At 48.6% G+C, this 13,293-nt stretch overlaps 1 protein-coding gene across 9 annotated transcripts in view; it reads right to left on the reverse strand.

Annotated features, from left to right (window-relative positions):
- Nucleotides 1–443: 443 nt before the first annotated feature.
- The window catches only part of LOC129842144 (uncharacterized), a 35,604-nt gene continuing 22,754 nt past the window's right edge, over nucleotides 444–13,293 (reverse strand). Inside the window, exons 9-12 of one of the 9 annotated variants that reach the window (XM_055910558.1) lie at nucleotides 9,174–13,118; nucleotides 8,206–9,126; nucleotides 4,942–7,868; nucleotides 444–4,565 (exon numbers count right to left, since the gene is read on the reverse strand). In XM_055910558.1, coding sequence (XP_055766533.1) covers nucleotides 13,108–13,118 — 11 coding nt within the window. In that variant the 3' untranslated portion in view covers nucleotides 444–4,565; nucleotides 4,942–7,868; nucleotides 8,206–9,126; nucleotides 9,174–13,107. Of the gene's footprint in view, nucleotides 4,566–4,941; nucleotides 9,127–9,173; nucleotides 13,119–13,293 lie in introns of all 9 variants that reach the window. The other 8 variants (XM_055910560.1, XM_055910554.1, XM_055910557.1 and 5 more) reach the window with 8 other exon arrangements.

Consider the following 13,293-nt stretch of genomic DNA (forward strand, 5'->3'; position numbering starts at 1 on the left):
TGAATTAGTTATTCGATCGTTTTTTGTGGGCTATAGTAGTAAAGACCAAATTCAGTATTTTATCTATTTTGTTTTTATATACATAAAGGGGTCCTAAAAATTCAAAATCAAATAGCTAAATGAGCCACGGGATAACCACCTTAAAACAATTACGTATGTTAGCAGTCACCTGAAATGTCAAACAAACTGACGTACATAAAACCCATCGCATCATAAATAACTATCAGTCAATTTACCCACGATACATCACGGTATCGATCCGCTGAAACACAGCCAATGCCCTTTGAGAAGGGAGGCAAGGAGAGAAGATACAAGGAATCAATGAAAGATGAATTGAGAGAAAGGCCCATCCCCCGCAGTCATCAAACCTGAACCACAGTTCTTCCCCACCCTATGCATGTACTGGTACCTCTTGATAAATAAAAAGACTTGGGTCGACTTAAACCAGTTTAAACAACGTGTTTTATTATTTTACACCAAGAACTTGATGATATATAAACCCGTTTCAAACACCCAGGTAATAATAAGCCTTTCAAACTCTTCACATATTTACAGGAGACAAATAGAAAAAATCAGATGAATAATACATTACACTGTTCTGTTGGGTTCAGTAGAACAGTCAGTCACCTCACGGTGTACTGCCACTGTTCTGTTGGGTTCAGGAGAACAGTCAGTCACCTCACGGTGTACTGCCACTGTTCTGTTGGGTTCAGTAGAACAGTCAGTCACCTCACGGTGTACTGCCACTGTTCTGTTGGGTTCAGGAGAACAGTCACCTCACGGTGTACTGCCACTGTTCTGTTGGGTTCAGGAGAACAGTCACCTCACGGTGTACTGCCACTGTTCTGTTGGGTTCAGGAGAACAGTCACCTCACGGTGTACTACCACTGTTCTGTTGGGTTCAGTAGAACAGTCACCTCACGGTGTACTGCCACTGTTCTGTTGGGTTCAGTAGAACAGTCACCACACGGTGTACTGCCACTGTTCTGTTGGGTTCAGTAGAACAGTCACCACACGGTGTACTGCCACTGTTCTGTTGGGTTCAGTAGAACAGTCACCTCACGGTGTACTGCCACTGTTCTGTTGGGTTCAGTAGAACAGTCACCTCACGGTGTACTGCCACTGTTCTGTTGGGTTCAGTAGAACAGTCACCTCACGGTGTACTGCCACTGTTCTGTTGGGTTCAGGAGAACAGTCACCTCACGGTGTACTGCCACTGTTCTGTTGGGTTCAGTAGAACAGTCAGTCACCTCACGGTGTACTGCCACTGTTCTGTTGGGTTCAGGAGAACAGTCACCACACGGTGTACTGCCACTGTTCTGTTGGGTTCAGTAGAACAGTCACCTCACGGTGTACTGCCACTGTTCTGTTGGGTTCAGGAGAACAGTCAGTCACCTCACGGTGTACTGCCACTGTTCTGTTGGGTTCAGTAGAACAGTCACCTCACGGTGTACTGCCACTGTTCTGTTGGGTTCAGTAGAACAGTCAGTCACCTCACGGTGTACTGCCACTGTTCTGTTGGGTTCAGTAGAACAGTCACCACACGGTGTACTGCCACTGTTCTGTTGGGTTCAGTAGAACAGTCAGTCACCTCACGGTGTACTGCCACTGTTCTGTTGGGTTCAGTAGAACAGTCACCTCACGGTGTACTGCCACTGTTCTGTTGGGTTCAGTAGAACAGTCACCTCACGGTGTACTGCCACTGTTCTGTTGGGTTCAGTAGAACAGTCAGTCACCTCACGGTGTACTACCACTGTTCTGTTGGGTTCAGTAGAACAGTCACCTCACGGTGTACTGCCACTGTTCTGTTGGGTTCAGTAGAACAGTCACCTCACGGTGTACTGCCACTGTTCTGTTGGGTTCAGTAGAACAGTCACCTCACGGTGTACTGCCACTGTTCTGTTGGGTTCAGTAGAACAGTCACCACACGGTGTACTGCCACTGTTCTGTTGGGTTCAGTAGAACAGTCACCTCACGGTGTACTGCCACTGTTCTGTTGGGTTCAGTAGAACAGTCACCGGACGGTGTACTACCACTGTTCTGTTGGGTTCAGGAGAACAGTCACCTCACGGTGTACTGCCACTGTTCTGTTGGGTTCAGGAGAACAGTCACCTCACGGTGTACTGCCACTGTTCTGTTGGGTTCAGTAGAACAGTCACCTCACGGTGTACTGCCACTGTTCTGTTGGGTTCAGTAGAACAGTCACCTCACGGTGTACTGCCACTGTTCTGTTGGGTTCAGGAGAACAGTCACCTCACGGTGTACTGCCACTGTTCTGTTGGGTTCAGGAGAACAGTCACCTCACGGTGTACTGCCACTGTTCTGTTGGGTTCAGGAGAACAGTCACCTCACGGTGTACTACCACTGTTCTGATGGGTTCAGTAGAACAGTCACCTCACGGTGTACTGCCACTGTTCTGTTGGGTTCAGTAGAACAGTCACCTCACGGTGTACTGCCACTGTTCTGTTGGGTTCAGTAGAACAGTCACCTCACGGTGTACTACCACTGTTCTGTTGGGTTCAGTAGAACAGTCAGTCACCTCACGGTGTACTACCACTGTTCTGTTGGGTTCAGTAGAACAGTCACCTCACGGTGTACTGCCACTGTTCTGTTGGGTTCAGTAGAACAGTCACCTCACGGTGTACTGCCACTGTTCTGTTGGGTTCAGTAGAACAGTCACCTCACGGTGTACTGCCACTGTTCTGTTGGGTTCAGTAGAACAGTCACCTCACGGTGTACTGCCACTGTTCTGTTGGGTTCAGGAGAACAGTCACCTCACGGTGTACTGCCACTGTTCTGTTGGGTTCAGTAGAACAGTCACCTCACGGTGTACTGCCACTGTTCTGTTGGGTTCAGGAGAACAGTCACCTCACGGTGTACTGCCACTGTTCTGTTGGGTTCAGTAGAACAGTCACCTCACGGTGTACTGCCACTGTTCTGTTGGGTTCAGTAGAACAGTCACCTCACGGTGTACTGCCACTGTTCTGTTGGGTTCAGGAGAACAGTCAGTCACCTCACGGTGTACTGCCACTGTTCTGTTGGGTTCAGTAGAACAGTCAGTCACCTCACGGTGTACTGCCACTGTTCTGTTGGGTTCAGTAGAACAGTCACCTCACGGTGTACTGCCACTGTTCTGTTGGGTTCAGTAGAACAGTCACCTCACGGTGTACTGCCACTGTTCTGTTGGGTTCAGGAGAACAGTCACCTCACGGTGTACTGCCACTGTTCTGTTGGGTTCAGTAGAACAGTCAGTCACCTCACGGTGTACTGCCACTGTTCTGTTGGGTTCAGTAGAACAGTCACCTCACGGTGTACTGCCACTGTTCTGTTGGGTTCAGTAGAACAGTCACCTCACGGTGTACTGCCACTGTTCTGTTGGGTTCAGGAGAACAGTCACCTCACGGTGTACTGCCACTGTTCTGTTGGGTTCAGTAGAACAGTCAGTCACCTCACGGTGTACTGCCACTGTTCTGTTGGGTTCAGTAGAACAGTCAGTCACCTCACGGTGTACTGCCACTGTTCTGTTGGGTTCAGGAGAACAGTCAGTCACCTCACGGTGTACTGCCACTGTTCTGTTGGGTTCAGGAGAACAGTCACCTCACGGTGTACTGCCACTGTTCTGTTGGGTTCAGGAGAACAGTCACCACACGGTGTACTGCCACTGTTCTGTTGGGTTCAGTAGAACAGTCACCTCACGGTGTACTGCCACTGTTCTGTTGGGTTCAGTAGAACAGTCACCTCACGGTGTACTGCCACTGTTCTGTTGGGTTCAGTAGAACAGTCACCTCACGGTGTACTGCCACTGTTCTGTTGGGTTCAGTAGAACAGTCACCACACGGTGTACTGCCACTGTTCTGTTGGGTTCAGTAGAACAGTCAGTCACCTCACGGTGTACTGCCACTGTTCTGTTGGGTTCAGTAGAACAGTCACCTCACGGTGTACTGCCACTGTTCTGTTGGGTTCAGGAGAACAGTCACCACACGGTGTACTGCCACTGTTCTGTTGGGTTCAGTAGAACAGTCAGTCACCTCACGGTGTACTGCCACTGTTCTGTTGGGTTCAGGAGAACAGTCAGTCACCTCACGGTGTACTGCCACTGTTCTGTTGGGTTCAGGAGAACAGTCACCTCACGGTGTACTGCCACTGTTCTGTTGGGTTCAGTAGAACAGTCACCTCACGGTGTACTACCACTGTTCTGTTGGGTTCAGTAGAACAGTCAGTCACCTCACGGTGTACTACCACTGTTCTGTTGGGTTCAGTAGAACAGTCACCTCACGGTGTACTGCCACTGTTCTGTTGGGTTCAGTAGAACAGTCACCTCACGGTGTACTGCCACTGTTCTGTTGGGTTCAGTAGAACAGTCAGTCACCTCACGGTGTACTGCCACTGTTCTGTTGGGTTCAGTAGAACAGTCACCTCACGGTGTACTGCCACTGTTCTGTTGGGTTCAGTAGAACAGTCAGTCACCACACGGTGTACTGCCACTGTTCTGTTGGGTTCAGTAGAACAGTCACCTCACGGTGTACTGCCACTGTTCTGTTGGGTTCAGGAGAACAGTCAGTCACCTCACGGTGTACTGCCACTGTTCTGTTGGGTTCAGTAGAACAGTCACCACACGGTGTACTGCCACTGTTCTGTTGGGTTCAGTAGAACAGTCACCTCACGGTGTACTGCCACTGTTCTGTTGGGTTCAGGAGAACAGTCACCTCACGGTGTACTGCCACTGTTCTGTTGGGTTCAGTAGAACAGTCACCACACGGTGTACTGCCACTGTTCTGTTGGGTTCAGTAGAACAGTCACCACACGGTGTACTGCCACTGTTCTGTTGGGTTCAGTAGAACAGTCACCTCACGGTGTACTGCCACTGTTCTGTTGGGTTCAGTAGAACAGTCACCTCACGGTGTACTGCCACTGTTCTGTTGGGTGCAGTAGAACAGTCACCTCACGGTGTACTGCCACTGTTCTGTTGGGTTCAGTAGAACAGTCAGTCACCACACGGTGTACTGCCACTGTTCTGTTGGGTTCAGTAGAACAGTCACCTCACGGTGTACTGCCACTGTTCTGTTGGGTTCAGGAGAACAGTCAGTCACCTCACGGTGTACTGCCACTGTTCTGTTGGGTTCAGTAGAACAGTCACCTCACGGTGTACTGCCACTGTTCTGTTGGGTTCAGTAGAACAGTCAGTCACCTCACGGTGTACTGCCACTGTTCTGTTGGGTTCAGTAGAACAGTCACCTCACGGTGTACTGCCACTGTTCTGTTGGGTTCAGTAGAACAGTCACCTCACGGTGTACTGCCACTGTTCTGTTGGGTTCAGTAGAACAGTCACCACACGGTGTACTGCCACTGTTCTGTTGGGTTCAGTAGAACAGTCAGTCACCTCACGGTGTACTGCCACTGTTCTGTTGGGTTCAGTAGAACAGTCACCTCACGGTGTACTGCCACTGTTCTGTTGGGTTCAGTAGAACAGTCACCTCACGGTGTACTGCCACTGTTCTGTTGGGTTCAGTAGAACAGTCAGTCACCTCACGGTGTACTACCACTGTTCTGTTGGGTTCAGTAGAACAGTCACCTCACGGTGTACTGCCACTGTTCTGTTGGGTTCAGTAGAACAGTCACCTCACGGTGTACTGCCACTGTTCTGTTGGGTTCAGTAGAACAGTCACCTCACGGTGTACTGCCACTGTTCTGTTGGGTTCAGTAGAACAGTCACCACACGGTGTACTGCCACTGTTCTGTTGGGTTCAGTAGAACAGTCACCTCACGGTGTACTGCCACTGTTCTGTTGGGTTCAGTAGAACAGTCACCGGACGGTGTACTACCACTGTTCTGTTGGGTTCAGGAGAACAGTCACCTCACGGTGTACTGCCACTGTTCTGTTGGGTTCAGGAGAACAGTCACCTCACGGTGTACTGCCACTGTTCTGTTGGGTTCAGTAGAACAGTCACCTCACGGTGTACTGCCACTGTTCTGTTGGGTTCAGTAGAACAGTCACCTCACGGTGTACTGCCACTGTTCTGTTGGGTTCAGGAGAACAGTCACCTCACGGTGTACTGCCACTGTTCTGTTGGGTTCAGGAGAACAGTCACCTCACGGTGTACTGCCACTGTTCTGTTGGGTTCAGGAGAACAGTCACCTCACGGTGTACTACCACTGTTCTGATGGGTTCAGTAGAACAGTCACCTCACGGTGTACTGCCACTGTTCTGTTGGGTTCAGTAGAACAGTCACCTCACGGTGTACTGCCACTGTTCTGTTGGGTTCAGTAGAACAGTCACCTCACGGTGTACTACCACTGTTCTGTTGGGTTCAGTAGAACAGTCAGTCACCTCACGGTGTACTACCACTGTTCTGTTGGGTTCAGTAGAACAGTCACCTCACGGTGTACTGCCACTGTTCTGTTGGGTTCAGTAGAACAGTCACCTCACGGTGTACTGCCACTGTTCTGTTGGGTTCAGTAGAACAGTCACCTCACGGTGTACTGCCACTGTTCTGTTGGGTTCAGTAGAACAGTCACCTCACGGTGTACTGCCACTGTTCTGTTGGGTTCAGGAGAACAGTCACCTCACGGTGTACTGCCACTGTTCTGTTGGGTTCAGTAGAACAGTCACCTCACGGTGTACTGCCACTGTTCTGTTGGGTTCAGGAGAACAGTCACCTCACGGTGTACTGCCACTGTTCTGTTGGGTTCAGTAGAACAGTCACCTCACGGTGTACTGCCACTGTTCTGTTGGGTTCAGTAGAACAGTCACCTCACGGTGTACTGCCACTGTTCTGTTGGGTTCAGGAGAACAGTCAGTCACCTCACGGTGTACTGCCACTGTTCTGTTGGGTTCAGTAGAACAGTCAGTCACCTCACGGTGTACTGCCACTGTTCTGTTGGGTTCAGTAGAACAGTCACCTCACGGTGTACTGCCACTGTTCTGTTGGGTTCAGTAGAACAGTCACCTCACGGTGTACTGCCACTGTTCTGTTGGGTTCAGGAGAACAGTCACCTCACGGTGTACTGCCACTGTTCTGTTGGGTTCAGTAGAACAGTCAGTCACCTCACGGTGTACTGCCACTGTTCTGTTGGGTTCAGTAGAACAGTCACCTCACGGTGTACTGCCACTGTTCTGTTGGGTTCAGTAGAACAGTCACCTCACGGTGTACTGCCACTGTTCTGTTGGGTTCAGGAGAACAGTCACCTCACGGTGTACTGCCACTGTTCTGTTGGGTTCAGTAGAACAGTCAGTCACCTCACGGTGTACTGCCACTGTTCTGTTGGGTTCAGTAGAACAGTCAGTCACCTCACGGTGTACTGCCACTGTTCTGTTGGGTTCAGGAGAACAGTCAGTCACCTCACGGTGTACTGCCACTGTTCTGTTGGGTTCAGGAGAACAGTCACCTCACGGTGTACTGCCACTGTTCTGTTGGGTTCAGGAGAACAGTCACCACACGGTGTACTGCCACTGTTCTGTTGGGTTCAGTAGAACAGTCACCTCACGGTGTACTGCCACTGTTCTGTTGGGTTCAGTAGAACAGTCACCTCACGGTGTACTGCCACTGTTCTGTTGGGTTCAGTAGAACAGTCACCTCACGGTGTACTGCCACTGTTCTGTTGGGTTCAGTAGAACAGTCACCACACGGTGTACTGCCACTGTTCTGTTGGGTTCAGTAGAACAGTCAGTCACCTCACGGTGTACTGCCACTGTTCTGTTGGGTTCAGTAGAACAGTCACCTCACGGTGTACTGCCACTGTTCTGTTGGGTTCAGGAGAACAGTCACCACACGGTGTACTGCCACTGTTCTGTTGGGTTCAGTAGAACAGTCAGTCACCTCACGGTGTACTGCCACTGTTCTGTTGGGTTCAGGAGAACAGTCAGTCACCTCACGGTGTACTGCCACTGTTCTGTTGGGTTCAGGAGAACAGTCACCTCACGGTGTACTGCCACTGTTCTGTTGGGTTCAGTAGAACAGTCACCTCACGGTGTACTACCACTGTTCTGTTGGGTTCAGTAGAACAGTCAGTCACCTCACGGTGTACTACCACTGTTCTGTTGGGTTCAGTAGAACAGTCACCTCACGGTGTACTGCCACTGTTCTGTTGGGTTCAGTAGAACAGTCACCTCACGGTGTACTGCCACTGTTCTGTTGGGTTCAGTAGAACAGTCAGTCACCTCACGGTGTACTGCCACTGTTCTGTTGGGTTCAGTAGAACAGTCACCTCACGGTGTACTGCCACTGTTCTGTTGGGTTCAGTAGAACAGTCAGTCACCACACGGTGTACTGCCACTGTTCTGTTGGGTTCAGTAGAACAGTCACCTCACGGTGTACTGCCACTGTTCTGTTGGGTTCAGTAGAACAGTCACCTCACGGTGTACTGCCACTGTTCTGTTGGGTTCAGTAGAACAGTCACCACACGGTGTACTGCCACTGTTCTGTTGGGTTCAGTAGAACAGTCACCTCACGGTGTACTGCCACTGTTCTGTTGGGTTCAGTAGAACAGTCACCTCACGGTGTACTGCCACTGTTCTGTTGGGTTCAGTAGAACAGTCAGTCACCACACGGTGTACTGCCACTGTTCTGTTGGGTTCAGTAGAACAGTCACCTCACGGTGTACTGCCACTGTTCTGTTGGGTTCAGTAGAACAGTCACCTCACGGTGTACTGCCACTGTTCTGTTGGGTTCAGTAGAACAGTCACCTCACGGTGTACTACCACTGTTCTGTTGGGTTCAGGAGAACAGTCAGTCACCTCACGGTGTACTGCCACTGTTCTGTTGGGTTCAGTAGAACAGTCACCTCACGGTGTACTGCCACTGTTCTGTTGGGTTCAGTAGAACAGTCACCACACGGTGTACTGCCACTGTTCTGTTGGGTTCAGTAGAACAGTCAGTCACCTCACGGTGTACTGCCACTGTTCTGTTGGGTTCAGTAGAACAGTCAGTCACCTCACGGTGTACTGCCACTGTTCTGTTGGGTTCAGTAGAACAGTCACCTCACGGTGTACTGCCACTGTTCTGTTGGGTTCAGGAGAACAGTCAGTCACCTCACGGTGTACTGCCACTGTTCTGTTGGGTTCAGTAGAACAGTCACCTCACGGTGTACTGCCACTGTTCTGTTGGGTTCAGTAGAACAGTCAGTCACCTCACGGTGTACTGCCACTGTTCTGTTGGGTTCAGTAGAACAGTCACCACACGGTGTACTGCCACTGTTCTGTTGGGTTCAGTAGAACAGTCACCTCACGGTGTACTGCCACTGTTCTGTTGGGTTCAGTAGAACAGTCACCTCACGGTGTACTGCCACTGTTCTGTTGGGTTCAGTAGAACAGTCAGTCACCACACGGTGTACTGCCACTGTTCTGTTGGGTTCAGTAGAACAGTCACCTCACGGTGTACTGCCACTGTTCTGTTGGGTTCAGTAGAACAGTCACCTCACGGTGTACTGCCACTGTTCTGTTGGGTTCAGTAGAACAGTCACCTCACGGTGTACTACCACTGTTCTGTTGGGTTCAGGAGAACAGTCAGTCACCTCACGGTGTACTGCCACTGTTCTGTTGGGTTCAGTAGAACAGTCAGTCACCTCACGGTGTACTGCCACTGTTCTGTTGGGTTCAGTAGAACAGTCACCTCACGGTGTACTGCCACTGTTCTGTTGGGTTCAGTAGAACAGTCACCACACGGTGTACTGCCACTGTTCTGTTGGGTTCAGTAGAACAGTCAGTCACCTCACGGTGTACTGCCACTGTTCTGTTGGGTTCAGTAGAACAGTCACCTCACGGTGTACTGCCACTGTTCTGTTGGGTTCAGGAGAACAGTCACCACACGGTGTACTGCCACTGTTCTGTTGGGTTCAGGAGAACAGTCACCTCACGGTGTACTGCCACTGTTCTGTTGGGTTCAGTAGAACAGTCAGTCACCTCACGGTGTACTGCCACTGTTCTGTTGGGTTCAGTAGAACAGTCAGTCACCTCACGGTGTACTGCCACTGTTCTGTTGGGTTCAGTAGAACAGTCACCTCACGGTGTACTGCCACTGTTCTGTTGGGTTCAGTAGAACAGTCACCACACGGTGTACTGCCACTGTTCTGTTGGGTTCAGTAGAACAGTCACCACACGGTGTACTGCCACTGTTCTGTTGGGTTCAGTAGAACAGTCACCACACGGTGTACTGCCGCCTCACTGACATAACAATAGTTATTTCTCTTTTTTTTTTTTAAAGGGAAGTGACGTCAGAAGCTAATAGAAGGGTTTAGTCTCGTCCATGTGTTGAGCAGCAATAGACGATATCGATACACTGGTTTCTGAACCACCAGACGCAGCGTTGTTGGTTGGGGACAGATGGGTCAATTAATACACGTAACAAGTTCCTAACCTCTTAATAAATACGAGTCCCAAGTGGCACCCTGGCCTATTCCTTATAGTGAACACAAATGGGGCCCTGGTCCCAAGTAGTACACAGGGAACCGTTTGGGACGGGGCCATACATTGAACAACAGCTGACAGCATAGTTCTGGTCGTGTGGAGACTGACAACGCGTCAACTCATCCCAGACAGCTATACAAAGAGTGAAACTTAAAATGTGCATTAAAACTATAATATTGATTAAAGTCACATACATTACCAAAAAAATAAATAAAAAATATGATTAGTCAATTTTAAATATGGAATGTTGTTTAGGCCTTATGGCTCAAATAGGTTGATGTTGTTTAGGCCTTATGGCAAAATATGTTCAAACAGGTTGTTGTTGTTGTTGTTTAGGCCTTATGGCTCAAATAGGTTGATGTTGTTTAGGCCTTATGGCAAAATATGTTCAAACAGGTTGTTGTTGTTGTTGTTTAGGCCTTATGGCTCAAATAGGTTGATGTTGTTTAGGCCTTATGGCAAAATATGTTCAAACAGGTTGTTGATGTTGATTGATGATGGGAGTTTTTCCTAGCCACCGTGCTTCTACACCTGCATTGCTTGCTGTTTGGGGTTTTAGACTGGGTTTCTGTACAGCACTTCGAGATATTAGCTGATGTACGAATGGCTATATAAAATAAACTTGATTGATTGATTGATGGCAAAATATGTTCAAACAGGTTGTTTGTATTATAGTACATTTAAGCAGTAATATGGAAATGAAAAAAGACACTTTGCACATTGCAGACACAATTGTCTCAAATGGCAACCTATTCCCTACATACAGGGCCGGATTAATGCAGGGGTTTACCGGGGCTGAAGCCCCTGGGCCCAGGACTGTGGGGGGGGCCCCCAAGACACTTATATACAGTATATATTAGATAGAATTTTGTATTTTTTTTTTTTACTGCAACCGCCAACCACAGGAGGATTCAGGAGCCCGCTGTCAATGAGTTTTAGACAGCCTGCTGCCGCTCTGCTAATTATCAGACGTGGGAGAGAAGAAGAGGCAGGGGCGTCCACGTGGGTAACTGGGGAGGGGGGGGGGGGCCCTGCCTTGATTGGGTAACTGATTAATAAAATAAACTGCTTAATAAATAAATGTTACGGGTCGATTGTGTGAGTCAGGGGCTTGGCCCAAGAGGCAAAAAATATATATAAAATAATATAAAAAAGTTATAAAAATAAATGATTTCCAATCACAGGAGCGTGCTCTCAATGTTCAAAATACACCAGAGAACATAATTTAGTCAGAGGATCAAGTGTTAAAATAATCATCATAATAACTGGTTAAAATTTGATCGAATACAGGTAATTGCCAAAATAAAGGAAACATCTACATAAATGTCTTAAATAGGTTGTTGTGTCACAACGAGCTGCCAGAATAGCTTCAATGCACCTTGGCATAGATTGTACAAGCGGACCTGGACCACGGCAGGAAAATGCACCTCACACACACAAACTTTTGTATCCCCGCATTTACTCAAGGGTTTCCTTTATTTGGACAATTACCCGTTGCCTACCACATGCTCTCTAAATACACATATTGTTGCGTTGTGGCCGTAGATCATATAATTCACAGGAGAGGTTTTGGAGCCTCTTCCCCCTGGCAGTTTGACTGTTAAACTCACTAGGTGGGGGGGGGGGGTTGGGGTTTAAGTGACAAGTGCAAAAGCAAAAAAAGACGAGCAATATTTTTTTTTATTTTTTTTAGTGTGTGTTAAATATCTGAACATTTTGTATAGTTAACATCCCTGCATAACATCAGTTCTCACAGCTTCAAGAGTCATTCCTTGACCCCCGGCAATAAGTCTCCGTGGCCCAAATGACACCCTATTCCCTATATAGTGCACTACTTTTGACCAGGGCCCTATAGAACACTATTCCCTATATAGTGCACTACTTTTGACCAGGGCCCACATAGGGTAGTGCACTATAGAGGGAATAATATGCCATTTTGGGACACAAACCCCTAGACCATTGACCAATAGAAGAGAAGCAGGAAGTAGCAGGTTGATTCCAGGCACTTCTTCAGTCCAAAGTAAATACGGTAAAAACAAATGAAAACATAGAATATATTAACTATCCGACCATCCTGCCGGGTCTCATAGTGTCCGCCTCATAAGTCCTTTAGGCTTTAGAGACGCTTCCTGGTCGATCAATCAAAATCCCCTGAACTTTGGATTTTAGGTCAGGGTTCAAAGGTCGTAGGTTACTCCTATGACCACGGGAGACAGAGCATGGAAGAATGGTCACAACCCTTAATAGAGTTCTCCGTCCTCTGTTTGTAGCCGCCGAGGCCAACTTCAGTCACATCCCACCAGGCTAGTCAGCAAATCATGTAAGAGTTAACGCTTTAAGAATCCTCTTCAATAAGGTAGCAGGGTTGAGAGAGGTGTCTTCTGTTTGTAGCTGTCCCAGACTAGCCAGCCTCAGTCACAAGAGGCCTGGCATGGCTGTCCCAGACTAGCCAGCCTCAGTCACAAGAGGAGGCCTGGCATGGCTGTCCCAGACTAGCCCGCTACAGTCACAAGAGGAGGCCTGGCATGGCTGTTCCAGACTAGCCAGCAAGTCATGTTAAGAGTCCTGTAAACCCTGGTCGTCCCTCAGTAAGGTAGCAGGGTAGAAAGGGGTTCAACACTCCTAGCAGGTTTTTGGAGGGGGATCAACATCCCCCACACCCCCCTTCCATAGCAGCACATCCAAACAGGTCTTGTCGAGCAGCTTCACCAGCTACCTGAAACAATAGTAAATCACAATCAGCATACAGTATCTGGAGCTTTCAGCATAAAAACAATATGGAGGAAAATCACATTTAAAAATCATTTCTATAATCTACTACACTTTAGGGTGGTTTACCAGACACAGATTAAGCGTAGTCCGGGATTAAAAATACTTTTTGATGGATTCCC

The sequence above is a fragment of the Salvelinus fontinalis genome, unplaced genomic scaffold, assembly GCF_029448725.1.
Source record: "Salvelinus fontinalis isolate EN_2023a unplaced genomic scaffold, ASM2944872v1 scaffold_0017, whole genome shotgun sequence".
Classification (NCBI taxonomy): domain Eukaryota; kingdom Metazoa; phylum Chordata; class Actinopteri; order Salmoniformes; family Salmonidae; genus Salvelinus; species Salvelinus fontinalis.